This window comes from Indicator indicator, chromosome 18 (assembly GCF_027791375.1).
Source record: "Indicator indicator isolate 239-I01 chromosome 18, UM_Iind_1.1, whole genome shotgun sequence".
NCBI lineage: Eukaryota > Metazoa > Chordata > Aves > Piciformes > Indicatoridae > Indicator > Indicator indicator.
Window position 1 is genome coordinate 20,578,328 of NC_072027.1, and position 27,675 is coordinate 20,606,002.

The 27,675-nt window shown below is 59.2% G+C and overlaps 1 protein-coding gene across 1 annotated transcript in view; it reads left to right on the forward strand.

Annotated features, from left to right (window-relative positions):
* Positions 1-27,675, forward strand: part of UBE2D2 (ubiquitin conjugating enzyme E2 D2) — a 33,495-nt gene that overhangs the window by 709 nt on the left and 5,111 nt on the right. Inside the window, exons 2-6 of the mRNA XM_054389454.1 lie at positions 11,127-11,190; positions 19,467-19,498; positions 19,591-19,668; positions 19,761-19,866; positions 27,177-27,270. Coding sequence (XP_054245429.1) covers positions 11,127-11,190; positions 19,467-19,498; positions 19,591-19,668; positions 19,761-19,866; positions 27,177-27,270 — 374 coding nt within the window. The remainder of the gene's footprint in view (positions 1-11,126; positions 11,191-19,466; positions 19,499-19,590; positions 19,669-19,760; positions 19,867-27,176; positions 27,271-27,675) is intronic.

Sequence of the window (27,675 nt, forward strand, 5' to 3'; positions counted from 1 at the left end):
CTGGAGGAGCCAAGCGCGGCCCTCGCTGGGAGCTGTGGGCTCGGAGCTTGATGGGAAAGGCGCTGCCGCCCCAGGGAGCCTGCGCGGGTGTGGGGCTCTGGCGTGCTGGGCACAGTCCGGGTGCAGTGACCTCCTCACGTTCGGCTATCAGAACAGTGCGAGTCCTTATCCTGCTGGGGCCAGAGCTGCCCTACAGCCTGAGTCATCCAGGGGCTGCAAGGAAAGGCGTGCGAGGTGCCTGCTCCTCCCGGGCAGGGTGTGCTGGGTGTCTTGGCCTCCTAGATAAACGTCACTGAATCCCTGCAGCCTTAATCCGTGCTCTGCCTGACCATCGCAGTCCCCATTACCCGGAAGAAAGAGAGGGTTCCTGAAGTATCCTTTGGTGACCTCAGTGAGTCAGGCCGGGGATTTGTGTCCTTTCCTCAGCAAAAGGTGTGGCTGTCAGTTTGGAGTCTCCACACCAGGCCCAAGGGTAGGAGCCTGTCCTCCCATAGGGCTTCTGCTCTCCAGCACTGTGTAAATCTAATTTCTGCCCAGGACCAGCTGGAAACCCTCTGCCCAACGTTTGAGATAAGTTGTTGACACCAGGCTTGAATGAGGTGTTAGCATCTCTACTTTGTAGGCTGCCTTGAAGCTTTTGTGGGGCTTCCTGTGTTCTGCTGGTCAAGATGGAAAATGAAGTGCATCAAGGGGAGCTTGAAAGCTTGTGTGTGCTTCTGGGTTAGGCAGAGCTTGGGAGGGGTTTGGAAGGGGTTTTGGGTATGGTTTGAGTTGCATGGAGGCTTCCAGGTCGGTGTGGGGCAGCCAGAAGTTGTGCTCCAGCTGAGCACTGGCTCAGCACTGCCTCTGGCTCCTGCTGAGAGCCTCCTCCATGGCATGGCTGGGGGCTTGCAGGGAAGAGTGTGACCTCAGGAGCCCACCACAGGGGTACAGCTGGCAGCCAGCAGGGTTCCTGTGGCTGCTGGGGGGCAGGCAGACAGTGCAGGGCTTTCTGTGTGCTGGGGACAGCTTTTGGGGGAGCAGGGGAGGCTGAGAGGGTGAGGTTCAGGGCCCAGCACCTGGAGCACTTCTGCTTGCAGGCTGTGGTTGTTAGCAGGAGAGGGGCTGGAGGTGCTGAGCCTTTGTTAGTGTTGGGTGCTTCTGACCTGGTTCTTCGTGCTGCTTGTCAGAGCTAAAGGATCCCAAGGGGACTGTGTAGGGCTGGGGGAGGCTTTAAGGCCTTGGGAGGCAGTGAGAGCATCACCACAGCAGTGTGTGTGCAGTGCCAAGTGTCTGCTTGCAGTCAGAGTGGGGGCTGTTGGAGAGGGGAGAGGTTGGGGCTGCAGGCAGCACTTGCACCAGACAAAGCCTGTGAAGGGGAAATAAATCTGCTTCAGAAGTTAGATGGGAGTCAGACTGCACTTGGAGCTGCTGTGCCTTGCCCCCTTAAGCACCTGAGCAGCAGCCACTGGCTGCTTGCACTCCAGGTGTTGTGAATCCCCTGGGGGCTCCCTTGGCAGCTTGGGCTGCCCTGGGCAAAGCAGCTGTGTCCTGTGCAGGGCACTGGGCAGAGCCAAGTTTGACCTGACCTTTGCTGTTGCACCTTGGGGCCAGAGCAAAAGCCTGAGGAATGTGGATGGAGTTGGGATAATCCTGCTGGGCAGTACAAAGGAGGGGTGGGCAGGAAGCCTGCTGCTGGGGTGCTCAGGGAGGCCTTCAGGTCTCCATCTCACTGCTGGCTTCTGTGCTCAGCAGTTTGGGTTTCTGTTTGTCTGCCAGCCACGAGGTGTTCCCCAACAGCTTGTGCCCTTGGATAACAGAGGGATGAGGACTTGGAGAGGAGCAGGAAGAAGCCCTGAAAGCAAACCTTTGCTTAGGGTGTCAGCAGTGTTAGCTGAGCTGGCCTCTTGCACGTTGAGCTCTGGGCTGGAAGCTGAAGCCCTTGCAGTGGGGGTGAGGTGAGGAGTGGTGGTGCTGCTGTGAGGGAGCACAGGAAGCTGCCCCAGCCCAGCCTGTCTCTGGTGGGATGCTTGCTCTTGGGGTTGCCCAGGGCCTCAAGCTGTTCTTTAAGATGCTCCCAAACAGCTCAGACTTGAGCCCTGCTCCCAGGGTGCTGCTGGTGCTGTCCCCAGGTGGTGAGGTCTGACCCTCACTGAGGTGCTCACTGCTCTGAACGTTGGAATCCTTCCCTTGTGGGGAGCACTGAGGGTGTGAGCAGTGCCACCAGCGTGGCACACCTCGAGTGTGGGGGTCACACTGGCGTGGAAGAACTCCTCTGGCAGGTTTGGGGAGGTAGCAGTGGTCCTGTGCCAGGGGTGAGGAGGGGGCTGGGGCAGCACACAGGGACACTGCAGGACAAGTGGCCTCCAATGCAAGCACTAAGCTGGATTCAGCACTTGGGACTCTGCCTTGTCCCATCTGTGCTGCTGATCCTCGGGCAGTGACTGCAACTGGGACATCACTTGGAGCCTGGCATCCCCTTGGATGGGAGAGCAAGGGAAAGGTTCCTTGGCTCTTAGAGGTACTCAGGGTGAGCTCCTTGGAGATGCCTGCAGTGAGAGGGGAGGGAAAGCAGGAACTGGGGGGAATGCCTCTGAGGAGCAAAGGCTGAGAGCCTGCAGAAGAGCAGCCCCAGAGGGGAGCTGAGCAATGCTCAGCAAGAGCTAAAGGAGCTGTGGGGGGCAAGAGGCTGGGGCCAGACTCTGCTCAGTGGTGCCCAGGGACAGCACAAGGGGCACAAACTGGAGCCCAGGAGGCTCCATCTGAAGAGGAGGAGAAAGTTGTTTGTTGTGAGGGTGCTGGAGGGCTGGAGCAGGCTGCCAGAGAGGTTGTGGAGTGTCCTTGTGTGGAGAGCTTCTAACCCCCCCTGGGCACTGTGCTGCTGGGCAAGCTGCTGTGGGTGCCCTGCTGGAGCAGGGGGCTTGGACTGGCTGAGCTCCAGAGCTCCCTTCCAGCCCCCCATGCTGGGGTGCTGTGGCAGGAGGCTGTGCTTCAGCCCTGCCCCTGTAAAAGGAGAGGAATGGTGGCTGGCAGTGGAGAGCCCCCAAAGCTCAGTGGTGCTCTGCAGAGCTGGATGGGATTCCCTGGTGATGTCCCTGTGCAGAAGACAAGGAGATGCCTGGAGCCCAGAGCTGTTGGACTTGCTGAGGTGTCTCAGTATCCCTCCAGCCTGAATAAGCCTTCCATGGATCACAGAAACACAGAATGGATTGGGCTGGATAAGCCCTCCAGGATCCCCCAGTCCAGCCAGCAACCCAGCACCACCATGGCCACAGGGTTCAGGACACCTCCAGCCATGGGGACTCCACCACCCCCCTGGGCAGCCTCTGCCAGTCCCTGACCACTCCTGCAGCAAAGAAATTTCTCCTCCTCTCCAACCTAAGCCTCCCCCAGCACAATTTCAGGACATTGCCTCTCCTCTAACCTGATCCTAGGTAGAAGAGCCTGACCCCACCTGACTGCAGCAGGCTCAGAGCTGTGTGTGTGCACCACCTGTGCTGGGCAGCCCCGGGGTGATGCCAGGCTCCAGGCTCAGCTCATGTGTGCTGGGCAGCCTCGGGGTGATGCCAGGCTCCAGGCTCAGCTCATGTGTGCTGGGCAGCCTCGGGGTGATGCCAGGCTCCAGGCTCAGCTCATGTGTGCTGGGCAGCCCCGGGGTGATGCCAGGCTCCAGGCTCAGCTCATGTGTGCTGGGCAGCCCCGGGGTGATGCCAGGCTCCAGGCTCAGCTGGTCTTTGCTGTTCCAGCCCTGTGCTGTGTGTGTGGAGCTGCCAGCACAGCCCATCTGTGCCTGGGGCCTTGGCTGTGCCCAGCACAGGGCATGCTGCTCCAGCTCCTCAGTCTGTGGCACTCAGGTCCCACAGCAGAGGGGAGATGCTGCTGTGGTCTCCTTGCAGTTCAGGCCTTCAAGCACCACACTGAGAGGCACAGCAGAGGGGTTTGTACCATGTGCCTGGGGTACTCCTGCCTTCACCCTGACTCTCCTGCTGCTTGCTTCTCTGCTTGCCTTGAGCTTCTGCAGGCTGGCCAGCAGTCAGTGGAGCTGAGCTTTGAAAGCCTTCAGACAACAAACCTGCCCAGGATCAGCCCAGCAGGCAGCTGTGTGCTGGCTGCAGCCAGAGCAGTGTGGGCAGAGGGCAGCAGAGGGCATTCTGCTCCTGGGCTCTGCTCTGCACAGACCTCACCTCCAACCCTGCCTCCAGCTCTGCTGTCCCCAGCAGAAGGAGGACTCAGAGCTGATGGAGAGAGGCCAGAGGAGGCCACAAAGATGGTCCAAGGGCTGGTGGAGCAGCTCTGTTGAGGGAGCTTGGGGGGTTCAGCCTGGAGAAGACTCTGGGGGGACCTCAGAGCTGCCTGCCAGTACCTGAAGGGATCCTGCAGGAAGGCTGCAGAGAGACTTCTCCTGAGGGTGTCTGGAGCCAGGCCAAGGGGGAATGGTTTAAAGCTGAGGCAGAGCAGGGTTAGAGTGGAGCTGAGGAAGAAGTTCTTTACCATAAGGGTGATGAGAAACTGGACCAGGCTGCCCAGGGAGGCTGTGGCTGCCTCCTCCCTGGCCAGGGCTGCTCAGGACCAGGCTGGATGTGAGGCCTTGAGCAGTCTGGGCCAGTGGGAGGTGTCCCTGCCCAGGGCAGGGGTGTTGGGGTAGATGATCTCTGGGGTCCCTTCCAAGCTGAGCCATTCTAGGATTGTATGGAATCTTCCTGAGGCTCGAAATGCTTTTGTTGAGTAGGGGCAGTGGTGCTGGGGTGGCAGATGCTGTGCAACTGCAGCAGTCCTGCAGAGCATGGCAGCACCTCTGGGTGCTGCAGGCCATCTGAGCTCTGTGGGAGTGCTGCTTGGTGGCTGTGGCCAGCTGAGATGTGTGGGGGGCACAGCTCTCACCCCTCACCCTGCACAGCACCAGTGGCAGCAGGCAGAGGTGGGACCTGGTGGCCTGAGGAACATCTCGAGGCCCTTCGGGCCCCTGCTGGACCTGTGCAGGTAGCTGGCAGGCTGTGGGGCCTGTGGCTGAGGCAGGGCAGAGGGCTGGCAGAGCAGAAAGAGGGGGGGTTTGGGGTTGGAAGAGACCTCCCAGACCGTGGAGTCCTTCTGTCAACCCAGCACCACCATGGCCATCAAGCCCTGTCCCCAGCTGCCATGTCACAGGTTTCGTGAACACCTCCAGGGGTGCTGGGTGCTGGGCTCTGCTGCTGTGGTGCTTGGCACTGCTCTGCCTGATGCTGCTCACAGTTGCTGGCTGAGAGGCTGCAAGTTCTGCTCAGGAAGGTCCTGGATGTGTAGCTGAGCCCTGCCCTGCCTGTCACAGGGCTCAGGGCCTGCACAAGCTGCTAAGGTTGCTTCACACAGCCACTGAACCTTGGGGGCTGGAAGGGGCCTCTGGAGACGGAGTCCAAGCCCCCTGCCAGAGCAGCTCCACACACAGGAACACATCCAGGTGGGTCTGGGAGGTCTCCAGACTCCACAGCCTCTCTGGGCAGCCTGCTCCAGGGCCCCAGCACCCTCACACCACAGAAGTTTTTCCTCCTAGAACCACAGAATTGTCAGGGTTGGAAGGGACCTCAAGGCTTATCCAGTTCCAACCCCCTGCCATGGACAGGGGCCCCTCACACTAGATCCAGACCCCCACAGGCAGGAGGCAGCAGGGAGAGCCCTGAAGGGATGAGCTGCTGGGGGGAAACTGAGGCAAGGAATCATAGAATTGGGGCAGAGGCTGGAGGAGGAGGCTGCAGGGGTGCTCATGGGCAGCCTCATCTAGTTGGAGGGGGGGTTGATGGTGGCCTGTGAGGCTCCCTTCCAGCCCTGTGCAGTCTGTGGGTCTGTAAGTGGGACTTGGGAAGCCCCAGCTGGAGGGTCTGGGCTGTAAGCAAGCTCCACTCTCCTTCCTTCATCCACCCCTCCCAGGGCTTGGTTGGGGTGGGAGCTCATGGCCACAGATCTGCCTCTGGAGCCCAGCTGCCAGGGGGCTGTGGGCTTTGGAGCTTTGGTTGATGGCTGTGGTGCATTCAGCTTGGCCCCCAGGACACCTTGCAGCTGGCTTTGCTTTGTGCCACACCTCCCTCCCTGCCTGCTGAGGAGCTGATGAATGCCTCTGGAGGCTCAGGCTGCTGCCACGGTCTGCGTGGGGTGCCCCCACGGGGTTGTGCTGGAGGGAGGGTGGCAGAAACCTTTGAGCCCTTTGCAGCTGGAGGCAGGTCCTGCTGAGGTGGCCTCCTAGGAGCTGTGTGACTCAGTCTTCAGCTGCAGGCTGCCTGAGCTCTCACTGCCAGCTTCAGAGCTGAGCTGAAGGATCAGCAGCTGCCTCAAATGGTAACCAGCTGAGGCCTCCTCCAGGCTCTGGTTTCAGCTCAGCCTTGCCCATTGCCCAGCAGCATTCCCAGGGCAGCAGCTGCCTTGCAGCCTGCACTCTGACACACCTGGTGGTGGTGGCTGCTTGGTGATACCAACACCTCCTCTGGGGTCCCACCTTCATGAGCAGCCCACAGGCATTTCTGCTGAGGTAAACCAGGCTCAGTCTGCCTCAGCAACATCTGGAAGCTGTGACCACAGCTGGGGCTGGTGTTGTGCCAGCAGTGCCTCAGGGGTTGCACAGGAGTCCTCAGAAGGCAGAGTGCCCTGTGGGCAGATGTCCAAACTCATCCCTTGGATCTTCTCTGCCTGTATCTGGGTGACCACAGCTGTAGGGAGAGGCTGTCCTGTGCTGGAGCTTGGCTCTGCTTCTCTGCCAGGGACTGGGGGGAGCCTCACTGGGGTGGGCACCCTGAGGGGAACAGTCTGCCAGGAGATCCACTCCTGCCTCAGCCTCTGCAGTGTGCAGAGCTGGCAGGGGGCTCCTGCAGCTGGTGGCTGTGTTCAGAAGGGTCCTGCTGGGGGTCTCCTTCCTCATTGTTGTCCCAGCTGGTGTCCTGCAGGAGCTGGCAGGTTTGGTTTTGCAGGGACTTGAGAGAAGCTGCTGGATTTTTTTTCCAGGCATGAGGAGCTCACATGTGGCTGTTTGCAGAGGACTTGGGTCTGTAGACTTCACTCTGGAGTCATGGAGCAGGACAGGAGACCTCAGAGCAGCCTTCCAGGACCTGAAGGGCTCCAGGAGAGCTGGGGAGGGACTTTGGGCAAGGGCTGGGAGTGCCAGGATGAGGGACAATGGCTTTGAGCTGGGAGAGGAGAGACTGAGACTGGAGATGAGGAAAAAATTCTTGAGAGTGAGGCTGGGGAGACACTGGCACAGGTTGCCCAGGGAGGCTGTGGCTGCCCCTCCCTGGAGGTGTTCAGGACCAGGCTGGATGAGGCCTGGAGCAAGCTGGGCTGGTGGGAGGTGTCCCTGCCCTGGCAGGGGGTGGCACTGGATGAGCTTTGAGGTCCCTTCCAACCTTTCTGTGGTTCTGTGGAACTCTGCCTTGTGGGGGCTGCAGCACTGATGAGGGATGGGAGCAGGCAGGGGAAGATCTCCTTCCAGGGAGGTGCTGGACAGAGCTTCAGGAACCCACAGTGCTGCTCCTAGCTGCAAATGGAGATGGCAGAGTGCTGGTGAGAAACCTGGCTGCTGGCAGCTGAGCTTTGTTGGTGCCCTCACCTGCTGGGAATCTTCTCCCCTCCTGGCAAGGCTGCAGGGCTGTGGTGTGATCCTGCTGGGTGAAGAGGGGACCCTGAGCAGCAGGAGTCAGAGCAGCTTTGCAGCTCTGTGTTCCCCTTGCTGGCTGAATGTGCTGAAGCTGCAGCCTGTGTGCAGCTGAGGTGCCTGAGTCCAGTCCAGAGGAGGTTGTGGTCATGCATAGATTGGAACAGTTGTGTTCCTCCTGAGCTGGTGCTGTGTGGGGATGGGGAGTGGTGAGGAGGACTTCAGATGGGTTTTGTTTCCTCTCAGCAGCTGTGGAGGCTTTTCAGTCCTTCCCCATGAGGTTGCCTTTCCTGCTGGTGTTCCTGGAGCATGCTGCAGGCACCTTCTGAGAGGCTGTGCTGCTGCTTCTCCCTGCCTGTCCTGCTCCACCAGGCTCTGCAGCCATGCCCAGGCTGACCACAGCAAGTTGGGTGGCCCTTGGTGCCAGTGGTGCTGCAGGTGGGTGTGCCCCTTTGCTGCCCTGGGGGCACCAGGTGTCTGTGGGCTGGCTGCTGAGCAGGGCACAGTGCATGCTGCTCAGTGGTGCTCAGACTCTCAGCAGCTCCCTGCCCTTGGCCAGTCTGCAGGCAGCACTGTGTTGGGTGGCAGTGCTGCTCTGCTGGAGGGTCAGGAGGCTCTGCAGAGGGACCTGGCCAGGCTGGATCCATGGCTGAGGGCAGTGCAGGAGGTTCAGCAAGGCCCAGGGCTGGGTCTTGTACCTGGGGCACAACAACCCCAGGAAGGATCCAGGCTGGGGGCAGAGTGGCTGGAAAGTGCCCAGCAGAGAAGGCCTTTGGGGTGCTGGATGCCAGCAGCTGGAGATGAGCTCAGGGGGTGCCCAGGTGGGCAAGAAGGGCAGCAGCAGCCTGGGCTGGAGCAGCAATGGTGTGGGCAGCAGGAGCAGGGCAGGGATTGTGCCCCTGGGCTGGGCACTGGGGAGGCCACAGCTGCAGTGCTGGGTTCAGTTCTGGGCTCCTCACTGCAAGAAGGACATTGAGGAGCTGGAGCAGGGCCAGAGAAGGGCAAGAAAGGTGGGGAAGGGTCTGGAGAAGAGGGCTGGGGAGGAGCAGCTGAGGGAGCTGGGGGTGGTTAGTGTGGAGCAGAGGAGGCTGAGGGAGACCTCATTGCTCTCTACAGCTCCTGAGAGGAGGCTGCAGCCCGGGGGGTGGTCAGTGTCTCCTCCCAAGCTGGTAGGACAAGAGGAGATAGTTCACCAGATGGAGCTTAGGTTGGGTATGAGGAACAATTTCTTCTTCAAAGGACTTGTCCAGGCCTGGCCCAGGCTGCCCAGGGCAGTGGTGCAGTCCCCATCCCTGAAGGGGTTTCCAAGTCATGGAGCTGTGGTGCTGAGGGCCATGGTTCAGTGGTGCCCTGGCAGTGCTGGGGTAAGGATTGGACTCAGTCTGAAAGACTCTTTGTGGTCTACACAATTCTGATTCTCTGACATCTCACAGGACACCTCTGGGTGGAGCTGCCTTCTGCTGCTGCTCAGGATGGTGCTCCACATATGTAATGTTCTGGAGCTGGGGAGCTGTGAAGTGTGCTGGTGGGGAGGGAGAACGTGGTCCTGCTCTTCATCCATCAGTCCTGATCTCCATCCAGCTGATGTTTGTGGCCCAGCCAGGAGGTGAGGAGGGAATCCAGGCCCTGCTGAGTTTATCCTGCCAGCTCTGAAGGGCTTTCCTGCTGCCCAGCATGTCTGGAGGTACTCCTCAGCAGCTGCTCCTGGCCAGGTGCATGCGGACCCACGAGGCATGGGAGCAAGGTGTGCCTGGGGAGCAGCCTGCAGGGAGCTCAGCAGGAGCCCCAGAAGAGCTGCAGTGGGCTGGTGCCAGGTCGGGAGGCTTTCAGAAGCTGGGAGCAGCTGAGAGTGGAAGCAGAGGGATCTGCTCTGCACAGTGGTCAGGCTGTGGGAGACTCTACCTGCTGAGGAGAACATCCTGAGGTTGGTGTTTGGTGGAGGGCAGTGTCCCTGTGAGGTAACAGAAGGAGGATTGGCCACTGGTGGCCTCCCAGTTCTTGGGAAGCAGGAGCTGGAACTCCTGAGATATCTCTTCAGGAGCTTAACTCCTGCCTGTAAATACCCCCAGACCCCTCAGCAGAAGCTCCCTTGCACCCCTGCAGCCATCTCATCTTCATCATTGGCCCTAACCCCTCTGTGTGTCCACAGCAGGGCAGTGCCAAGGCAGGAAGGGAGCAGCCAGGGTTGGAGCTGACGTCTGAGTCTGAACTAAGCACTGGAGATCACTTCCTGAGCGTGGGGCTGGTGTGAGTGCCTGGGGACAGTGGGGGCTGGTTCTGATCTGGGAGGTGTTGCTGCAGGTTGAAGCTTGGAGTGCTTCAGGGAGGTTCTGACTCCCCTCCTTCAACCAGAGCAGTGAGACTCAGCAGCAGCCCCTCAGGGCTTCTCATTTCCTCTGCCCCAGTGAGGCTGCAGCTGGAGTGTTGTGTCCAGAACTCCCCAATTCCAGACAGGGAACTGCTGGAGGGAGTCCAGGGGAGGCTGCAGAGCTGCTGAGGGGCCTGGAGCAGCTCTGTGAGGAGCAAAGGCTGAGAGCCGTGGGGCTGAGAGCCTGCAGAAGAGCAGCCCCAGAGGGGAGCTGAGCAATGCTCAGCAAGAGCTAAAGGAGCTATGGGGGGCAAGAGGCTGGGGCCAGACTCTGCTCAGTGGTGCCCAGGGACAGCACAAGGGGCACAAAGTGTCAGCCAGGAGGTTCCATCTGAAGAGGAGGAGAAAGTTGTTTGTTGTGAGGGTGCTGGAGGGCTGGAGCAGGCTGCCAGAGAGGTTGTGGAGTGTCCTTATGTGGAGAGCTTCCAACCCCCCCTGGGCATTGTGCTGCTGGGCAAGCTGCTGGGGGTGCCCTGCTGGAGCAGGGGGCTTGGACTGGCTGAGCTCCAGAGCTCCCTTCCAGTGCTGGGATCCTGGGATTTATCCCAGGAGCCTGACAGAGCTCCTTGCAAGGGGGGAGGGTTTCCACTGGTGGCCCAGCAGGTCTGGAGGAGCAGAGGGCCTGGTGTCCTGTGTCCTCTTCCATGTAATCACTGCTGCAAGCACTTCTGGGGACAGCCCAGCCCCAGGGTCTGGAGGGTTTGTGTCCTGCAGGCTGGAGGGGGTGTCCTGGATCAGTGCAGCTGGGCGGCCTGGGAGCTGCTGGGGCCAGGGCATAAAATCAGGCTGCTGCTGAGAGCTAGGGGATTGAGGGCATCTTATGTCTGCCCTGGAGATACAATATGAGACAGCTGTGTGCTGGGTGGGCTCCTTGAGGTCCCCTAGCCATGAAGGGAAGCCTGCTAGGCCCTGGGACCCAAGGAGGTGGCTGTGACTCCATGCTGTGTGCAGGGAGGTACCTGGTGTGTGCCAGAGCTGGGTTCAAGCTGCATGCAGCTTGGCTGCCTGCTGGCCTGGCCATGAGCTCTGTGGTGTTCCCATTGCTGTGGCTGGTGGCAGCCCAGCCCTGTGAGCAGGAGTGAGCCCCAGGTGCCACCAGCAGCTTGTGTTTAGCCCCAGGCTGCTGGGTGTGGAGCTGCCCTGACCTGAGGTGTTTGTGTTTTGCAGGAGTTGAATGACCTGGCTCGTGATCCTCCAGCACAGTGTTCAGCAGGGCCTGTTGGTGATGACAGTAAGTATGAGACCTGCAGCACCCCACATGCTGCCCCCCACACCCCAGCTCTGCTCTCCAGCCTCCCTTTTTCTTCTGGGAGGGGATGTCCAGCTCCACAGCAAGCAGAGCCCTTCTGTTTCGCTTAGATGAAACCAACCTCAAACTTCTGGCCCTCCAGTGTCTCCTGCTCCCCTCCCTGTGTGCCACTGGAGGGCTGTGTCACTGTCAGGAGCACATCCCAGGCACACCTGGCTTAGCAGCTCTGCCACTCACAGGGCTTGAGGTCACCCAGCTGCAGCAGCTCTGGGGTCCAAACCAGCAGGCTGCTGGAAACAGCTTTCTGAGCTCCTCTGGCACCTCCACTCCTGGTTGCTATGCTCACAGGAAGTCCTCCAGCCTGTTCCTGATCCTAGCAGGCAGTGCAGAGAGGTGAGAGTGAACTGCTTGACCCAGGAGGGGGGGTAACCTGCAGCTTAGGAAGGTTCCAGGCAGTCTTTGGGCATAGAGGCTAAAATGGGACCTGAAAGAAAAGGAGATGGTAAATGACAGCTGGAATTGGGAAGTGCTGTTGGGTTTGGGGGCAGCAAGGCCCAGGGCTGGGTACTGCACCTGGGGCACAACAACCCCAGGAAGGATCCAGGCTGGGGGCAGAGTGGCTGGAAAGTGCCTAGCAGAGAAGGCCCTGGGGGTGCTGGGTGCCAGCAGCTGGAGATGAGCTCAGGGAGTGCCCAGGAGGGCAAGAGGGGCAGCAGCAGCCTGGGCTGGAGCAGCAATGGTGTGGGCAGCAGGAGCAGGGCAGGGATTGTGCCCCTGGACTGGGCACTGGGGAGGCCACAGCTGCAGTGCTGGGTTCAGTTCTGGGCTCCTCACTGCAAGAAGGACATTGAGGAGCTGGAGCAGGGCCAGAGAAGGGCAAGAAAGGTGGGGAAGGGTCTGGAGAAGAGGGCTGGGGAGGAGCAGCTGAGGGAGCTGGGGGTGGTTAGTGTGGAGCAGAGGAGGCTGAGGGAGACCTCATTGCTCTCTACAGCTCCTGAGAGGAGGCTGCAGCCAGGGGGGGTTGGGCTCTGCTCCCTAGGAGTGAGTGATAGGATGAGAGAAAATGTTGTCAGGGTGCCCCAGGGGAGGTTTAGGTTGGACATGAAGAACAATTTCTTCCCCTTGAGGCTTGTCCAGGCCTGGCCCAGGCTGCCCAGGGCAGTGATGGATTCTCCACCTCCAGAGAGCCTTCAGAGCTGTAGAGGTGTGGTGCTGAGGGCCATGGTTTGGTGGTGCCCTGGCAGTGCTGGGTTGATGGTTGGACTCAGTCTGAAAGGTCTCTTCCAACCAATGCTCCTGTGAGTGATGTCTTATTTAAAGGTTGAAGTTAGAGTTCCTGTGGTGGATTGAGCTGTAGGCCCCTTGGGAGCAGGCCTTGGGCTGTCACCTGCTCACCAGATGCTTATCAGAGCTCACCAGGGATGAGGACTGAGAAGTGGGTTTGGCTTTTGCCCAGGGAGGCTGTGGCTGTCCCCTCCCTGGAGGTGTTCAGGGCCAGGCTGGATGAGGCCTTGAGCAAACTGGGCTGGTGGGAGGTGTCCCTGCCCATGGCAGGGGGCTGGAGCTGGGTGGTCTTGAAGGTCCCTTCCAACCCATTCTGTAAATCCAGGCAGGATCTCACTCAGTTTGGGATACTCCTTGTGGCTTTCTCTAAGCAGAAGCAGAATGTGCAGGCCCTGTTGTGAGGGACTTGTGGCTTGATGTGGAGACAGCTGCTCAGGTCTGAGGCAGGGACTGCAGGAGGAGCCTCCATGGTGCTGTTGGGTTTGGAAGCTCCTTTCATGTCTCTTGGCTCTGCTGGCTTCCACCTGTGGGTAGCCTTGGGTGATGCCCAGCTGGCATTGGGTTGCATGCAGCAGAGACATCTGCAGCTGGAAGGGACCTGTGGAGATCATCCAGGCCAAGGCAGGGGCACTAGAGGGCAGGGCACACAGGAACACATCCAGGGGGGTTGGAATCTCTCCAGAGATGGAGACTCCACCACCTCTCTGGGCAGCTCCAGGGCTCCAGCACCCTTCAATTAAAGAAGTTCCTCCTCATGTTCAGATGAACTTCTGATGGTCCAGTCTGTGCCCACTGCCCCTTGGCCTGTCCCTGGGCACCACTGGACACAGCCTGGCCCCAGCCTCCTGCCCCCCACCCTTGGAGCATTGATCAGCACTGATGAGATCCCCCCCCAGGCTGCTCTTCTCCAGGCCCAACAGCCCCAAGCCCCTCAGTGTCTCCTCACAGAGATGTTCCAGGCCCCTCAGCATCTCTGCAGCCCTTTGCTGGGCCCTCTCCAGCCAGTCCCTGCCCTCATCCCAGGGAGCTCAGCACTGCCTGTTGCAGAGCCACTCCTGCAGGCTTTGTGGGAGGCCTCTGAGCTCAGTGGCTTTGCAGCCTGTGGAGTCTCCCCCATGTGCAGTAGGACTTCTGGGGAGCTACCTGTGCCAGCAGCACTCAGCTCCTGGGGGTGAGTGAGGAGAGCAAGGTCAGGGGGTCTGCAGTAGGACAGCTCTTGGACATTGGCCTGTGCAGCTTTGTGGTGGGCTCTGAGGTGAATCCAGGACCTGTGGTAGGTACTGAATGCCTTGGCAGCACAGGAGAGGCCTGGAGGAGGCAGCACTACAGGCTAGGGGTTGTCCTGCTGGAGAGAGGCCTTGGAGTGCTGGGGGGCAGCAAGTTCTGCATGGCACAGCAATGTGCCCCTGTGGCCAAGAGGGCCAAGGGCATCCTGGGGGGCAGCAAGCAAAGTGTGGCCAGCAGGGCTGGGGAGGTTCTGCTGCTCCTCAGCTCTGCCCTGCTGAGACCACAGCTGCAATCCTGTGTCCAGTTCTGGGCTCCCCAGGTCAAGAGAGACAGAGAGCTGCTGGAGAGAGTCCAGTGGAGGCTGTGAGGATGATGAAGGGACTGAACATCTCTGCTGTGAAGAAAGGCTGAGCCCTGGGGTTGTTCAGTCTGGAGAAGAGAAGGCTGAGGGGATCTGATCAAGGTCTATCAATAGCTGAGGGCTGGGGGTCAGGATGAAGGTGCCAGGCTCTGTTTGGTGGTACCCAGTGACAGGACAAAGAGCAATGGGCACAAGCTGGAACCCAGGAGGTTCCACGTCACCATGAGGAGAAACTTCTTTGGTGTGAGGCTGCTGGAGCCATGGAGCAGGCTGATCAGAGAGGTGGTGGAGTCTCCTTCTCTGGAGAGCTTCAAGCCCCACCTGGCTGTGTTCTGTGTGCCCTGCCCTGGGTGACCTCTGGAGGTCCCTTCCAACCCCTCCCATGCCATGGGCCTATGAATAAGTTTACACTCAGCTGTAGCAGCTCTGCTGTGCAGGAGGGGCTGTGGAAGTTTGAGGCTGCCTCTTGACCTCACTGTGCACTGTGGGCCTCAGAGGTCATCTACCCCAACCCCCTGCCATGGGCAGGGACACCTCTCCCCAGCCCAGCTTGCTCAAGGCCTCATCCAGCCTGGCCTGGAACACCTCCATGGAGGGCACATCCTCACCCTCCTTGGGCAACCTGTTCCAGAGTCTCCCTACCCTGATGCTGTAGAAGTTCTTCCTAAGATCAGTCCAGACCTGCTCTCCCTCAGCTTCAAACCATTCCCCCTGTCCCTGTAGCTCATCAGCTTTGGGAAGTGAGGAGCTGCCAGCTGCAGGGTCAGGGCTTTGTGTGTTCCCCACGCACCTCTGGCCTTTGCTTTGGGAGCATGCTTGGGACTGGATGGCTCAAAGCTACTTCCAGGGTGCTGTGCAGTGGCTCAGTTCACTCCCAGGCATGTCCCTGTGCCCAGCAGCTGAAAGTCATCACCCCCTGGCCTGATCAGGAGCTTTGTGAGTGGCTGATTCCAGAGTCAGGAGTACCTGAAGTGAGCTGTGTGACACATCCAGCTGGGGCCCATCAGACCTGCCCTGGCTGCTGGGAGGATGCAGAGCTTGGCTTCAGCAGGCACTTCCCTCGGGCCTGGGCTAGGAGGTGGAGGGAAAGGCAGCTACCAGCCTGCCCTGCTGTCTTGTGAGGTGTTGAGCTTCCCTGGCAAGGTGCTTTGCTTTCTGCTTTCCTGGTGGGGTTCAGATGAGGTGGTTCCATCAGCTTCTCCTTTTGCTGAGCAGTGCTGTCTGTGCTGCAGAGCACTCACAGGGAACCTTACAGCATCTGCTGATGCTTGGGAAGGTCTCAGTGGCTTTTCTGTGCCTTCATTGCTGGGTTTCTGCCACCCCTTTGTTGGTTTCTAGATTTCTCCCTGCCCTGCTACAGCTGGTGAGGCCTCTGAAGATGGGTGAGCACCAGGGCTGAGCACCTGAGCCTTGGCTTCCTGGCTCCACACTGATGCAGAGTTGCTCAGAAGGCTGCAGCAGCCTCTGTGACAAAGCTGCTGCTCCTCTCCCCTTGCCTTGGCAGCTCTCTCCTGCTCTGCTGGTTTCCCCTTCCTGGTTTGAGGCCATTCCCAGCTCCATTCCCTCCTCCCCTGTGCATGCAAACTGCTCCTGCTGGCTGAGGAGGAGCAGCCCTGCTCTGGGCTTAGCTTTGGCCCAGGGAGTCCTGTCCCAAGAGCTGTAGCCAGCAGCTAGGTGTGGCTGCAGGGGCTTCAGCTCTGTGACTGTCACTGCTGTGGTGTGCCTGGGAGCCTGCAGATTGCATCAGGATGGAAGGGAGCCTCCAAGGTCACCTTGTCCAACCCCCCTGCAGGCAGCAGGGACACCTCCAGCCAGAGCAGGCTGCCCAGGGACACCTCCAGGCTGATGCTGAATGTCTGCAGGGAGGAGGCTTCCTGGGCAGCCTGTCCCAGTCTCTCCCCACCCTCACTGTGCAGAACTTCTCCTGATGTCCAGCCTAACTCTGGCCTGCTGCAGTTCCAAACCATTGTCCCTTGTCCTTGCTGTCCAGACAGACAGGTGACCAGTGCTGTCCCTCAGGGGTCTGTAGTGGGACCAGTGCTGTTCAGTGTCTTCAGCAGTGCTGTGGACAGTGAGATTGAGGCAGCCTCAGCAGCTATGCAGATGGCACCAAGCTGAGTGGTGTGGCTGAGGAGACTGAAGGATGGGACCCATGCAGAGGGACCTGGGCAGGCTGGAGGGGTGGCTGAGGAGAACCTCATGAGGTCCAGTGAGGTGAAGTGTGCAAGGTCCAGCACCTAGGTCAGGGCAAATCCAGACTGGGGGTGAGGAGATTGAGAGCAGCCCTGCAGAGAAGGACTTCTGGGGCTGCTGGGGGAGGAGAAGCTGGACAGGAGCCAGCAATGGGCACTGGCAGCACAGAAGGCCAAGGGCAGCCTGGGCTGCATCCAAAGCAGTGTGGGCAGAGCTGGAGAGAGAGGATCCTGCCCTCTGCTCTGCTCTGGGGAGACCTCACCTGCAGGGCTGGGGCCTGATATGGGACCTCCAACACAAGAAGGACCTGGAGCTGCTGGAGAGGGTCCAGAGGAGGCCACAAGGATGATCAGAGGGTTGGAGAAGCTCTGCCATGGGGACAGGCTGGGAGAGTTGGAGCTGTTCAGCCTGGAGAAGAGAAGGCTCCAGGAGACCTTAGAGCAACCTTCCAGTGCCTGAAGGGCTCCAGGAGAGCTGGGGAGGGACTGTTCAGAAGGGGCTGTGGGGATAGAACCAGGGGCAGTGGTTTGGAACTGGAGCAGGGCAGAGTTAGGTTGGACATCAGGAGGGAGTTCTGCACAGTGAGGGTGGGGAGACACTGAACAGGCTGCCCAGGGAGGGGGTTGAGGCTCCATCCCTGTTGACATCCAAGCTCAGCCTGGATGTGTCCCTGCTGCCTGCAGGGAGGTTGAAGATGACCTTGGAGGGTCCCTTCCAGCCCCATGTATCTGTGACTGTCCTGCTGCAGTTTGCCTTCCAGAGTGACCTTGCAGCAGCTGAGGTCTGCAGCTGCCAGTGCTGGAGGTGTGGTGCTGCTGGCAGCCATGCAGAGGGAGGCTCCTGGGGCTGCCCCAGCAGAGCTCAGCACAGGCTGTGGGAGGGGGCAGGGGCCCTGCAGGCTGACAGCTCTGATTGCTGTCCTGATGTGCTGCAGCACAGAGCTTTCCCCCACCAGGTGGTGATGCCTTCTGGGGCAGATGCAGACCTGTCAGAGCTCCTTTGTGGCCACTGCAGCCAAACTCTGCCCTGGCACTTCCTGCTGCCCAGCAGACTTGTTCTGGACTTCCCTTCAGCTTTGTTTCTGAGCTCTTGAGGCATCTGTGGAGGCTGAGCTTTAAGACTGAGTCAGGATGGTGCTTAGGTTACCTCTGTTCCAAGCTTGGGGCCTCCTCTCCATTGGCTTTGTGTAGGAGAGGTCCTGCCTGGGGTGTGAGCTCTGCTCTGGGGGCAGTCCTTGCAGCCATGGAAGGGTCCAGAGCTCATCCTGTCCAACCCCCTGCACTCAGCAGGGACATCCTCCACCAGAGCAGCTGGCTCAGAACCTCCTTGAGCCTGACCTTCAATAGCTCCAGGGCTGAGGCCTCAGCTACCTCCCTGGGCCCCTGCTGCAGTGTTCAGCCTTTGGCTCAGGTGCTGCAGAGGGAAGCAAAGTGTGGAGCTGCCCCTTGGGCTTGCCAGGCTGGCTGGGGCTGGGCTGTTACTGCAGGGCACAAGTGTGGTACCCCCAGAGCAGTCCCAGAGTGTGGGGCAGGGAGAGCTTTGCTCCTTTTAACTCCTCCCTTGCTTCCCTGCAGCCTTTGGGTCTGGGCTGGGTTGGATGAGGCCTGGAGCAAGCTGGGCTGGTGGGAGGTGTCCCTGCCCATGGCAGGGGGGTTGGGACTGGCTGATCTTGGAGGTCCCTTCCAACCCAACCCATTCTGTGCCTTGGGACACATCTGCACAAGTCCATGCATGTGCTGGAGATGGCTGATGCCATGGCAAGGCTGTTCCCTGATCCTTTGGAAGGTCCTGGCAAGTGAGTGGGAGAAGGCAAACATCAGACAGCTGCTCAGGGTGGGCTCTGGAGCCAGAAGCTGCCTGCCAGGGGGGTGCCAGGCTCCCATTGCCTTAGCCCATGCCAGCAGCTGTAATGGCACCTTGGTGTTCCAGGCCAGGCTGGATGAGGCCTTGAGCAAGCTGGGCTGGTGGGAGGTGTCTCTGCCCATGGCAGGGGTTGGCACTGGGTGAGCTTTGAGCTCCCTTCCAACCCAATCCATTCTCTGAGTCTCTGTGCCCCTTGGTCCTGTTCTGGCACCTTCTGAGCTCTGCCTGCAGCTCACAGCCAGGGCTGTGCTTCATGGAGGAGAGGCCAAAGGGCAGCTCTGGACACAGCAGTTCCTGCCCTGCCCACTGCAGCTCAGTGATGCCCACATGGCCCTGCTGCACTCAGTGGCCAGGCTTGTCAGGAGGGAGCAGCTTGGACACCTCCCAAGTCTTTGATCACATGGAGCTCTCTTTTCATTTGTGCTGAGGCCTTGCTGAACCTCTGGGGGTCAGGGACGAGTCCTCCAGCCCTGCTGAGCTGCTGTGAATGAGCAGGGTCCTGTTAGCATCAGCTGAGCACCTTGGGCTGGGTTGAGAAAAGCTGAGGGTGAGAACTGAGCCTTCATTTTCACTCAGAAGGTGCTGGAGGACTCACCCCTTAGTAAGAAATAACCAAGGTTGCTCCCTGGAGGTGCTCAGGGACAGGCTGGATGAGGCCTTCACTCCTTTTGCCCCCTTGCCTTGCTGCCCTGCAGCCTTTGGGTTTAAAGCAACCTTCTCTGTGCCAGGCTGGATGAGGCCTGGAGCAAGCTGGGCTGGTGGGAGGTGTCCCTGCCTATGACAGGGGGTGGCACTGGCTGATCTTGAAGGTCCCTTCCAAGCCATGCTGTGATTCCATCACACAAGTGTGGCTGATCCCTGCTCATGGGGGGTGCTGAGGTCCCACCATGGGAAGGGGAGGAGCAGGGGCAGAGCATGGAGTGTGCCAGGCCCTGCTGCAGGAGCTGTGCCAGGGTTAGAGAGCTGTGAGATGCTGGCTTGGCTCACCTGGGAGTTGCCCCAAAAGGGGAATTTTCTTTTCCTTTTTCACAATACATGAGGTGGAGAGGGGCCTGAGCCTCCCCCAGGGCTGTGGCAGTGCAATGACCTCCTCCTCACCCACTGCTGATGCCACAGGAGGCTGAAGGGGAAGGAGACCAAACCCAGGAGTCTGCTCTAGCATTTGGTTCTTTTAACCAAGCCTTTGCACTCCCCCACTTTTTAACCCCCCAGTCCAGGGGGGGCACCAGATGATCTTGCAAGTCCCTTCCAACCCATTGTGTGACTCTCTGAAGACAGCAGTTGTTGCCTTGAGCTTTGCCCACTGAAGTGACTCTTTTCTTTCTTGCAGTGTTCCATTGGCAAGCCACAATAATGGGACCAGTAAGTATTGAGAGCATTGCTGGTGGTGCTGTGTGTGCCCCAGTGCTGTTGTGCTGACCCCTCCCCTGGCCATGCTTCTCTCTCCCTGACAGAATGACAGTCCCTACCAAGGTGGAGTATTCTTCTTGACAATTCACTTCCCAACAGATTATCCCTTCAAACCACCCAAGGTGAGTGGCACCCAGCAGCAATCCCCTCCCTCCTTGCCTGCCTGCTGTGGCCCTCTGGGAGTCCTCCACTGACCTTCTCCTTCCTCCTGCAGGTTGCATTTACAACGAGAATCTATCACCCAAACATCAACAGCAATGGCAGCATCTGTCTGGACATCCTACGGTCACAGTGGTCCCCAGCACTAACTATTTCCAAAGGTACCTGCCCTGCCCCTGGCCCTGCTCCTGCCCCTGGGCCTGCCAGGGCTGCTGCCTCCTTGCTGCTGGGGCAGCCTCAGGGCTGCTGAGCTGGCTGCAGGCTGCTGCCTGGGAGCACAGGGAGGCTGCTCAGCTCTGCCCAGAGGGGTGGATGAGTCCCCACTGCTCCATCAGCTCCCTGCCTCACCTTGGTCTGAGCACACAGACCTCAGGCAGGGCTTGGACTCCCCTTCCTGACAGACCTCAGCCCAGGGCTTGGACCTCCCCTTCCTGACAGACCTCAGCCCAGGGCTTGGACCTCCAGACATCAGCCTGGAGTTAGGCTCCAGGGATAATTCAGGGATCAAGGCAGGGCTGACACCCCAGGGGCTGGAGCCAGGCTGGCAGCACAAGGCTGGCACTGTGGAGAATGCTGCAGACCAGAGGGAGGCTGCTTTGAACCCTGGCTTGTTTTCAGGTCCCCGCTGAAGGGGCACACACCAGAAGTCCATCTTGGGCCTTTCTAAACCAGCTTTGGGGGACAAAGGGCTGCTCAGATGTGTTGTAAAACCTAATGAGCTTCCACTAGCTCCAGTGGGGTGGGCTGGGGGCTTGTTTGGGGGTGCTTTGGGGTTTTTTAGTGTTTGGGTTTTGTTTGGTTGGGTTTTGTGTTATTTTTTTGGGGGTTGGTTTTCTCCTTTTTTTTTTTTTTTTTAGCTAAAACTACCTTGGTTCCTCAGAACTCTAGTAGCTTGTGGACATCTTTGTCTGCTAAAGAAGTTTTGATGCTCAGTATAAAAAGGAAGCCTTTAAACACCTTAAAAGAAGCCCCAGGTTTGAATTTTAGCTGGGTTTGGTCTGTTTTATGACTTCAGACTCAAGATCTGCAGTTTGTAGCTGTAGCCATGCAAGTGAGGAAGTTTTGGGTCCCTTCTGTGCAAGGGCCATGACCATTCTGGTTTGGAGCTTCACACTTGGTCATGAAGTGCTGCAGCATCAGGGCAATCCCAAGCACCAATAGAGGCTGGGCAGGGACTGTCTGGAGAGCAGCCCTGAAGGAAAGGCCTTGGGGGTGCTGGGGGATGAGAAGCTCAGCAGGAGCCAGCAGGGAGCACTTGCAGCCCAGAGAGCCAAGCAGAGCCTGGGCTGCAGCAAGAGAAGTGTGGCCAGCAGGGCCAGGGAGGGGATTCTCCCCCTCTGCTCCACTCTGCTGAGACCACACCTGGAGCTCTGTGTCCAGTGCTGGAGCCTCTGTTCCAGGAAGGATCTGGAGGTGCTGGAAGGTGTCCAGAGAAGGGCCAGGAGGATGAGCAGAGGGCTGGAGCTGCTCTGCTATGGGGACAGCCTGAGAGAGTTGGGGTTGTGCAGTCTGGAGAGGAGAAGGCTCTGAGGTGACCTTCTTGTGGCCTTCCAGGATCTGAAGGGGGCTCCAAGAAAGCTGGGGAGGGACTTTTGAGGGTGTTGGGTGGTGATGGGACTGGGAGGGAATGGATCCAAGCTAGAGGAGGGGACATTCATTGATGTTAGGAGGAAGTTCTTCCCCATGAGGGTGATGAGAGCCTGGCAGAGGTTGCCCAGGGAGGTGGTGGAAGCCTCATCCCTGGAGGTTTTTGCAGCCAGGCTGGATGTGGCTGTGAGCAACCTGCTGTGGTGTGAGGTGTCCCTGTCCCTCCCTCCTGACCCCCAGCCCTCAGCTATTGATAGACATTGATCAGATCCCTCTCAGCCTTCTCCTCTCCAGACTCTCACCCCCAGGGCTCTCAGCCTCTCCTCCCCAGGCAGTCTCCAGTCCCTTCAGCATCCTTGCAGCCCTCCCTTGGACTCTCTCCAGCAGATCCCTGTCCCTGCTGAGCTGAGCAGCCCAGAGCTGAATGCAGTACTCCAGGTGAGGTCTGAGCAGGGCAGAGCAGAGGAGGAGGAGAACCTCCCTGGCTCTGCTGGACACACTCCCCTGAGTGCACCCCAGGCTCCCTCCAGTTCCTGTCCAGCTCAGGCTTCTGCATCTGTGGAAGCAGCTGGAAAGGCAAAGCAGTGCCTGGATTTGTCTCTTGGCAGAAGGTGGCTCAGGGCAGGGTGCTGAAGCCTCTCCTCAGGTGGAAGGGCTGAGGAATGGTTGCAGGCTGAGGCAGCTCTGCTCACAGCTGCTCTGTGCAGCACTGGCTGCTGTCTAAGCATTGAGCAGCAGCCAGGGCTGGTGTCATGCTGGGATTGGGTTGCTGTGTAACTGGTCAGACTGGTGCAGCTGGAGGGGGTGATGAGATCTTCACTGGATTAGAGAGGAAAATGCCCCTGGGGGCAGTGGGGGGTGGGCAGGCAGCACTGGGAAGATGCTGGGAGCTAGGCTGGAACTGGGACAGCTGGCAGAAGGTGGGGCAGGAATTGAAGAGGGCATCAGGGAAGGGCCTGTGAATGGCTCTCAGATTCCATCACTCCCAAAATACATCTGAACAGGCTGCTGTGTGCTCCTAACATCTGCTTCCTCCTGCTCCTCATCCTCTGCAGCTCAGCCAGGAGGATGCAGTTGGAGTCAGCCAAGGGGCAGTGAGGTCTCTGTGGGACTGAGCCCCTCTGCAAGCTGCTCCCCTCCAGGAGGTGTCCCTGTGGTGCTGAGCACTCCTCACCCCCTGCAGAGGAGTTCATGGCAGGGCACAAACCTGCCCTGGCACAAAGCAGAGGGGGAGAATCCTGTCTGAGCTCCCTGGGGTTCATCAGTTCATAGCATGGGTTTGGCTTGGAAGGGACCTTAAAGCTGCTTCAGCTCCAACCCCTGCCCTGGGCAGCGACCCCTCCCAACAGCCCAGGCTGCTCAAGGCCACTGCCTGGCTCCCACTGCCTCTGGATGTCCCCAGGAGGTGGCCAGGGACCGAGTGCCAGGTGTGGGGAGGCACTGGGGGGAACCTCAGGGAGGGGACAGCCCAGAGTGGTGTCCCAGAGCAGGGGTACCTGGCAGTGTCACCCAGAGCAGCAGCAGGGTCAGGCTGTTCCCCTCCAGGAGCTGTTTCCACCAGCCAGGGCAGGCAGCAGGCAGCAGGAGCCCTGTGTGTGGGGTGAGAGAGCCCTGGGAGAGGATGGGGCTGGGACCCACCCCTGGGCAGGCCAAACCCTGTCCCACAGGGGCCCACGGAGGGGTTGGCCACGCTGGGAGCAAGCTCCTGTCCCCAGGGGTGGGTGGCAGCCCCTTGGCTCCCAGGGACAGGCTCCTGCTGAGGCTTCAGGATCCCTCCTGCTTCACCTCTGGGCACCAAGTCATGGACCCAGGGCCTGGGTGGCTTGGAAGGGACCTTAAAGCTCAGCCAGTGCCACCCCCCTGCCAGGGCAGGGACACCTCCCACCAGCCCAGCTTGCTCAAGGCCTCATCCAGCCTGGTCCTGAACACCTCCAGGCAGGAGGCAAAATTAAAGGCAGCAAAAAACCATTGTAGAAACACTTCTCAGATCCCCCAGGATGCCTCAGCAGGGAGCTAGCCTGCACTTAAGCAGCAAGAGCTGATACTTAAAAGATGTATTTCCATCTTGGACAACTAAATAAACCCTCCAAGGGCAACAGGAAACCTTTTGGGGTGGGAAGTTTTGTTTTCAGTCAGGTCAGAACTGTGCTGTAGCAGACTTAGGAGCTGTGTTAGGAACAAGTTCTGCACCAGGAGGTTGGGGCCTCATCCCTGGAGATACTCAAGGTGAGGCTGGACAGGGCTCTGCCAACCTGATCCAGTGGAGGATGTCCCTGCTGGCTGCAGGGGGTTGGACTGGATGAGCTTTGCAGGTCCCTTCCAACCCCAACTGTTCCATGATTCTAATTCAGCTCTCTAGCAAAGCCTGGCTGGGGTCCTAGCAGGCAAAGCTTAGGGTGACTTGAAGTGAAAATGAAACTGCTTCAGCAGGAAGCTTCCCTTCCAGAGCAGTTAGTGTTTGTGGTGCAGCTTTCCTGGGGAGTTCCTCAAGTTGTGCCATGCTTCAGAAGAGGCTGTGGGTGGGAACCAGCTGTTGGAGTGTGACTCTGTAAGCAGCTGACTAAAGCAGAGCTGGGCAAAGAGTGCTTGGGGCTGGTGGAGAAATAGGGGCAGACCAGAAACTAGGAGGTCATGAAGATGGTCACAGGGCTGGAGAACATTTCCTATGGGGGACTGGCTGGGAGAGTTCAGCCTGGAAAAGAGGGGAGGCTCCAGGGAGACCTCAGAGCAGCCTTCCAGGACCTGAAGGGGCTCCAGGAGAGCTGGGGAGGGGCTTTGGACAAGGGCTGGGAGTGCCAGGATGAGGGACAATGGCTTGGAGCTGGGGGAGGGGAGGAAGGAATTCTTGAGAGTGAGGCTGGGGAGACACTGGCACAGGTTGCCCAGGGAGGCTTGTGGCTGCCTCCTGCCTGGAGGTGTTCAGGACCAGGCTGGATGAGGCCTTGAGCAAGCTGGGCTGGTGGGAGGTGTCCCTGCCCATGGCAGGGGATTGGCACTGGAGGAGCTTTGAGGTCTCTTCCAACCCAAGGCATGAGGAGAGTGGAGGTCATCAGCTCCTTTTGGAGGTCAGTGCCTTGCCTGTCATGTGTTGGGCTTCACATGGAGAGCACCTCCCCTCAGGGTGCAGGCTGCTGGGGCAGCAGAGCTGCTGCTTGTCTGTCTGGTGCTGGGAGGTCAGGAGCACAGAAGGTGCAGCTGTGCAGTCCTAGCTCATGCCCTCACTGGTTGGCTGCTGCTCCCTGGCCTGTGGAGCTTCTCCAGAGGGTGACTTGGCCATTTGACTGGAGCAGCACCACCCTGTGTGCAGAGCTTAAACCCTGGGGCTCCTCCAGAGCTGCTTTTGGCTCTTGAAGCCACTGCCAGCTGCAGCTCTCTGCTCTGGCCACACAAGGCTGTCACAGCTGCCTGCTGCCCTTGGCTGAGGACTCAGCCCTGCCACCAAGAGCAGCTAATGCTCAGGGCTGAGTTCCACAGCACCTTGGGCTTCCTCCTCCTGCTGACCTGCCAGGGAAGATGTCTCTCTCCTGGCTCTGCAGCTCATTGCCTCCACCTGCAGCTGGAGGCTTGTGGCTCTTACAAGTGTCTCCAGGTTCTGGGAGCTGGGAGCCTCTTGGGTTTGTTGGGGGCTCCAGAGGACAGGTGGGGGTTTGGTTGCTCTCCATGTTGCTAGTGCTGGAAGGATCTGTGAAGAGCTGAGCTCCTGTCCAGTGCCTGAGCTGCTTCCTAGCAGGAGAAACTCCACCTGTGGTTTGCACATGGAGCTTCTGTGTGCCCCCATGGGGAGGCTGAGCTGGGTGTGGAGCTGGAGCTGCTCTTGGTGCTGCAGGAGCACAGCACTGGAGCCTGCTGAGCAGGTGAGGTGGATCATGCAGGGTCCTCTGCATGGAGAAAGGTGCTCCTGGAAGGTTGGAGTGTTCAGTGCTCTGGAAAGGGAGTGCCTGCAGTAGAAGCATGGGTCAGAGGTGTGCTGGGCTGCACTGGGAGACCTCTCACCTCAGAGTGTGCTGCTGGAGCATCCTGAAACGCGAAGTGATCAGAGAATCAGGTCAGCTGCAAAAGCCCTTGAAGAGCATCCAGCCCAACCATCCTCTCGCTCTGCCAAGGCTGGGGCTGAGCCATGGCCCTCAGCACCACAGCTGCCCCAGTCCCTTCAGCGTCCTCATAGTCTCTGTTTGCCTCTCTCCAGCAGGTCCCTGTCCCTCTTGACCTGGGGAGCCCAGAACTGGCCACAGTACTCCAGGTGTGGCCTCACCAGGGTGGAGCAGAGTGGGAGGAGAACCTCCCCAGAGCTGCTGGCTCCCCAGAGCAGCAAAAACTGAGGGCTATGATCAAGCTCCTGAGGGGTCTCTGAGCAAATTACTGCTGGGGAGCAGCCCTGTGAGGAGGAAAGGCTGAGAGCTCTGGGACTGGTTAGCCTCTAGAAGGGAAGGCTGAGAGGGGATCTGACCAAGGTCTGTAAATATCTGAGGGGTGGGGGTCAAGAAGGGGCCAGGCTCTTCTCAGTGGTGTCCTGGACAAGGGGCAATGGACAGGAACCGGAACCCGGGAGGTTCCACCTGAACAGGAGGAGAAAGTTGTTTGGTGTGAGGGTGGTGGAGGCCTGGAGCAGGCTGCCCAGAGAGTTGTGGAGTGTCCTTCTCTGGAGACCTTCCAGACCCACCTGGATGTGTTCCTGTGTGAGCTGCCCTGGGCAACCCTGCTCTGGCAGGGGGCTTGGACACAGTCTCCAGAGGTTCCTTCCAGCCCCTAACATTCTGTGGTTCTATGAAGCAACCTTAGCAGCTCTTGGAAACACCTGCAGGGATGGGGATTCAACCACCTCCCTGGGCAGCCTGGGCCAGGCTTTGAGAACCCTTTCAGTGAAGGAGTTTCTTCTAATGTCCAACCTAAACCTCTCTTGGGGCAGCTGGAGGCCATTGCCTCCACTCCTATCTCCTGAGACTAGGGAGCAGAGCCCAGCCCCCAGCTCACTGCAGCCTCCTCTCAGGGAGCAGTGAGGTCTCTCCTCAGCCTCCTCCTCTCCATTCTGCCAGAGCAGTGTCTTTGTGTCCCTGCTCCATGGGGAGGCCAAGCCCATTGCTCCCTCAGCACCCCCAGCAGGCTGTGCTTGGGCAGCTCCTTAGTTGTGAAGGTTTTGGTCCATGTTAGTGCACAGCAGTCAGGAGCTCACCAAAAAAGTTAGTTTTGTTGTCTGCACTGGATGGTGGCTGCAGAGCCTTTGAGGGGCCTGGAGCAGCTCTGTGAGGAGCAAAGGCTGAGAGTCCTGGGGCTGAGAGCCTGCAGAAGAGCAGCCCCAGAGGGGAGCTGAGCAATGCTCAGCCAGAGCTAAAGGAGCTGTGGGGGGCAAGAGGCTGGGGCCAGACTCTGCTCAGTGGTGCCCAGGGACAGCACAAGGGGCACAAACTGGAACCCAGGAGGCTCCATCTGAAGAGGAGGAGAAAGTTGTTTGTTGTGAGGGTGCTGGAGGGCTGGAGCAGGCTGCCAGAGAGGTTGTGGAGTGTCCAACCCCCCCTGGGCATTGTGCCCCTGGGCAAGCTGCTGGGGGTGCCCTGCTGGAGCAGGGGCTTGGACTGGCTGAGCTCCAGAGCTCCCTTCCAACCCCCCATGGTTCTGACAGAGCTCTGCTACCTTGGGACCTGAGGCTGTGCTCAGATGCCCCTACCTAGGAGGTGTGAGCACAGCTTGTAGCCATGCAGAGCTGTGGAGCTCAGGGGGAGGACTTCTACCCAAAAGCTCCTGGCTGGGGCCTGTGGGTGGCTGCTCCCTGATGTTTCAGAAGCACAGTGCCAGTTCTGCTGCCTGGGGGGAGGTAAATGCTGAGCTGTGCAGGTGTCTTCAGCTGCTCTGAAAGCTCTAACCCAGTTCCTCTCTTCTCTCTCCCCAGTACTTTTGTCCATCTGTTCTCTGTTGTGTGATCCCAACCCAGATGATCCTTTAGTGCCTGAGATTGCACGGATCTACAAAACAGATAGAGAAAAGTGAGTATGGAAGACACCCCCTGGCCTGGGCAGGGCAGCAGCCACCCTCAGACCCTGTCCCCTGGCCTGGGCAGGGCAGCAGCCACCCTCAGACCCTGTCCCCTGGCCTGGGCAGGGCAGCAGCCACCCTCAGACCCTGTCCCCTGGCCTGGGCAGGGCAGCAGCCACCCTCAGAAACCAAGAGACACCTGAAAGCAGCCACTCCTAGGGACACTGAGAACTTGGCTTTGCCTTTTTTTTTTTCACTTCAGCTCTGGTCTCCAGAGGTATTTTTTTTTTTTTTCCCCTCCATGGGACCTGTAGTACCAGCAGCACCTTGCTGAAGGAGGGTTTGGGTGGCAGAAGGCTGAGGAGGTCTTGTCCTGCACAGAAGGAGCTCCCATTGGTCTTGCAGCTGCTAATTTA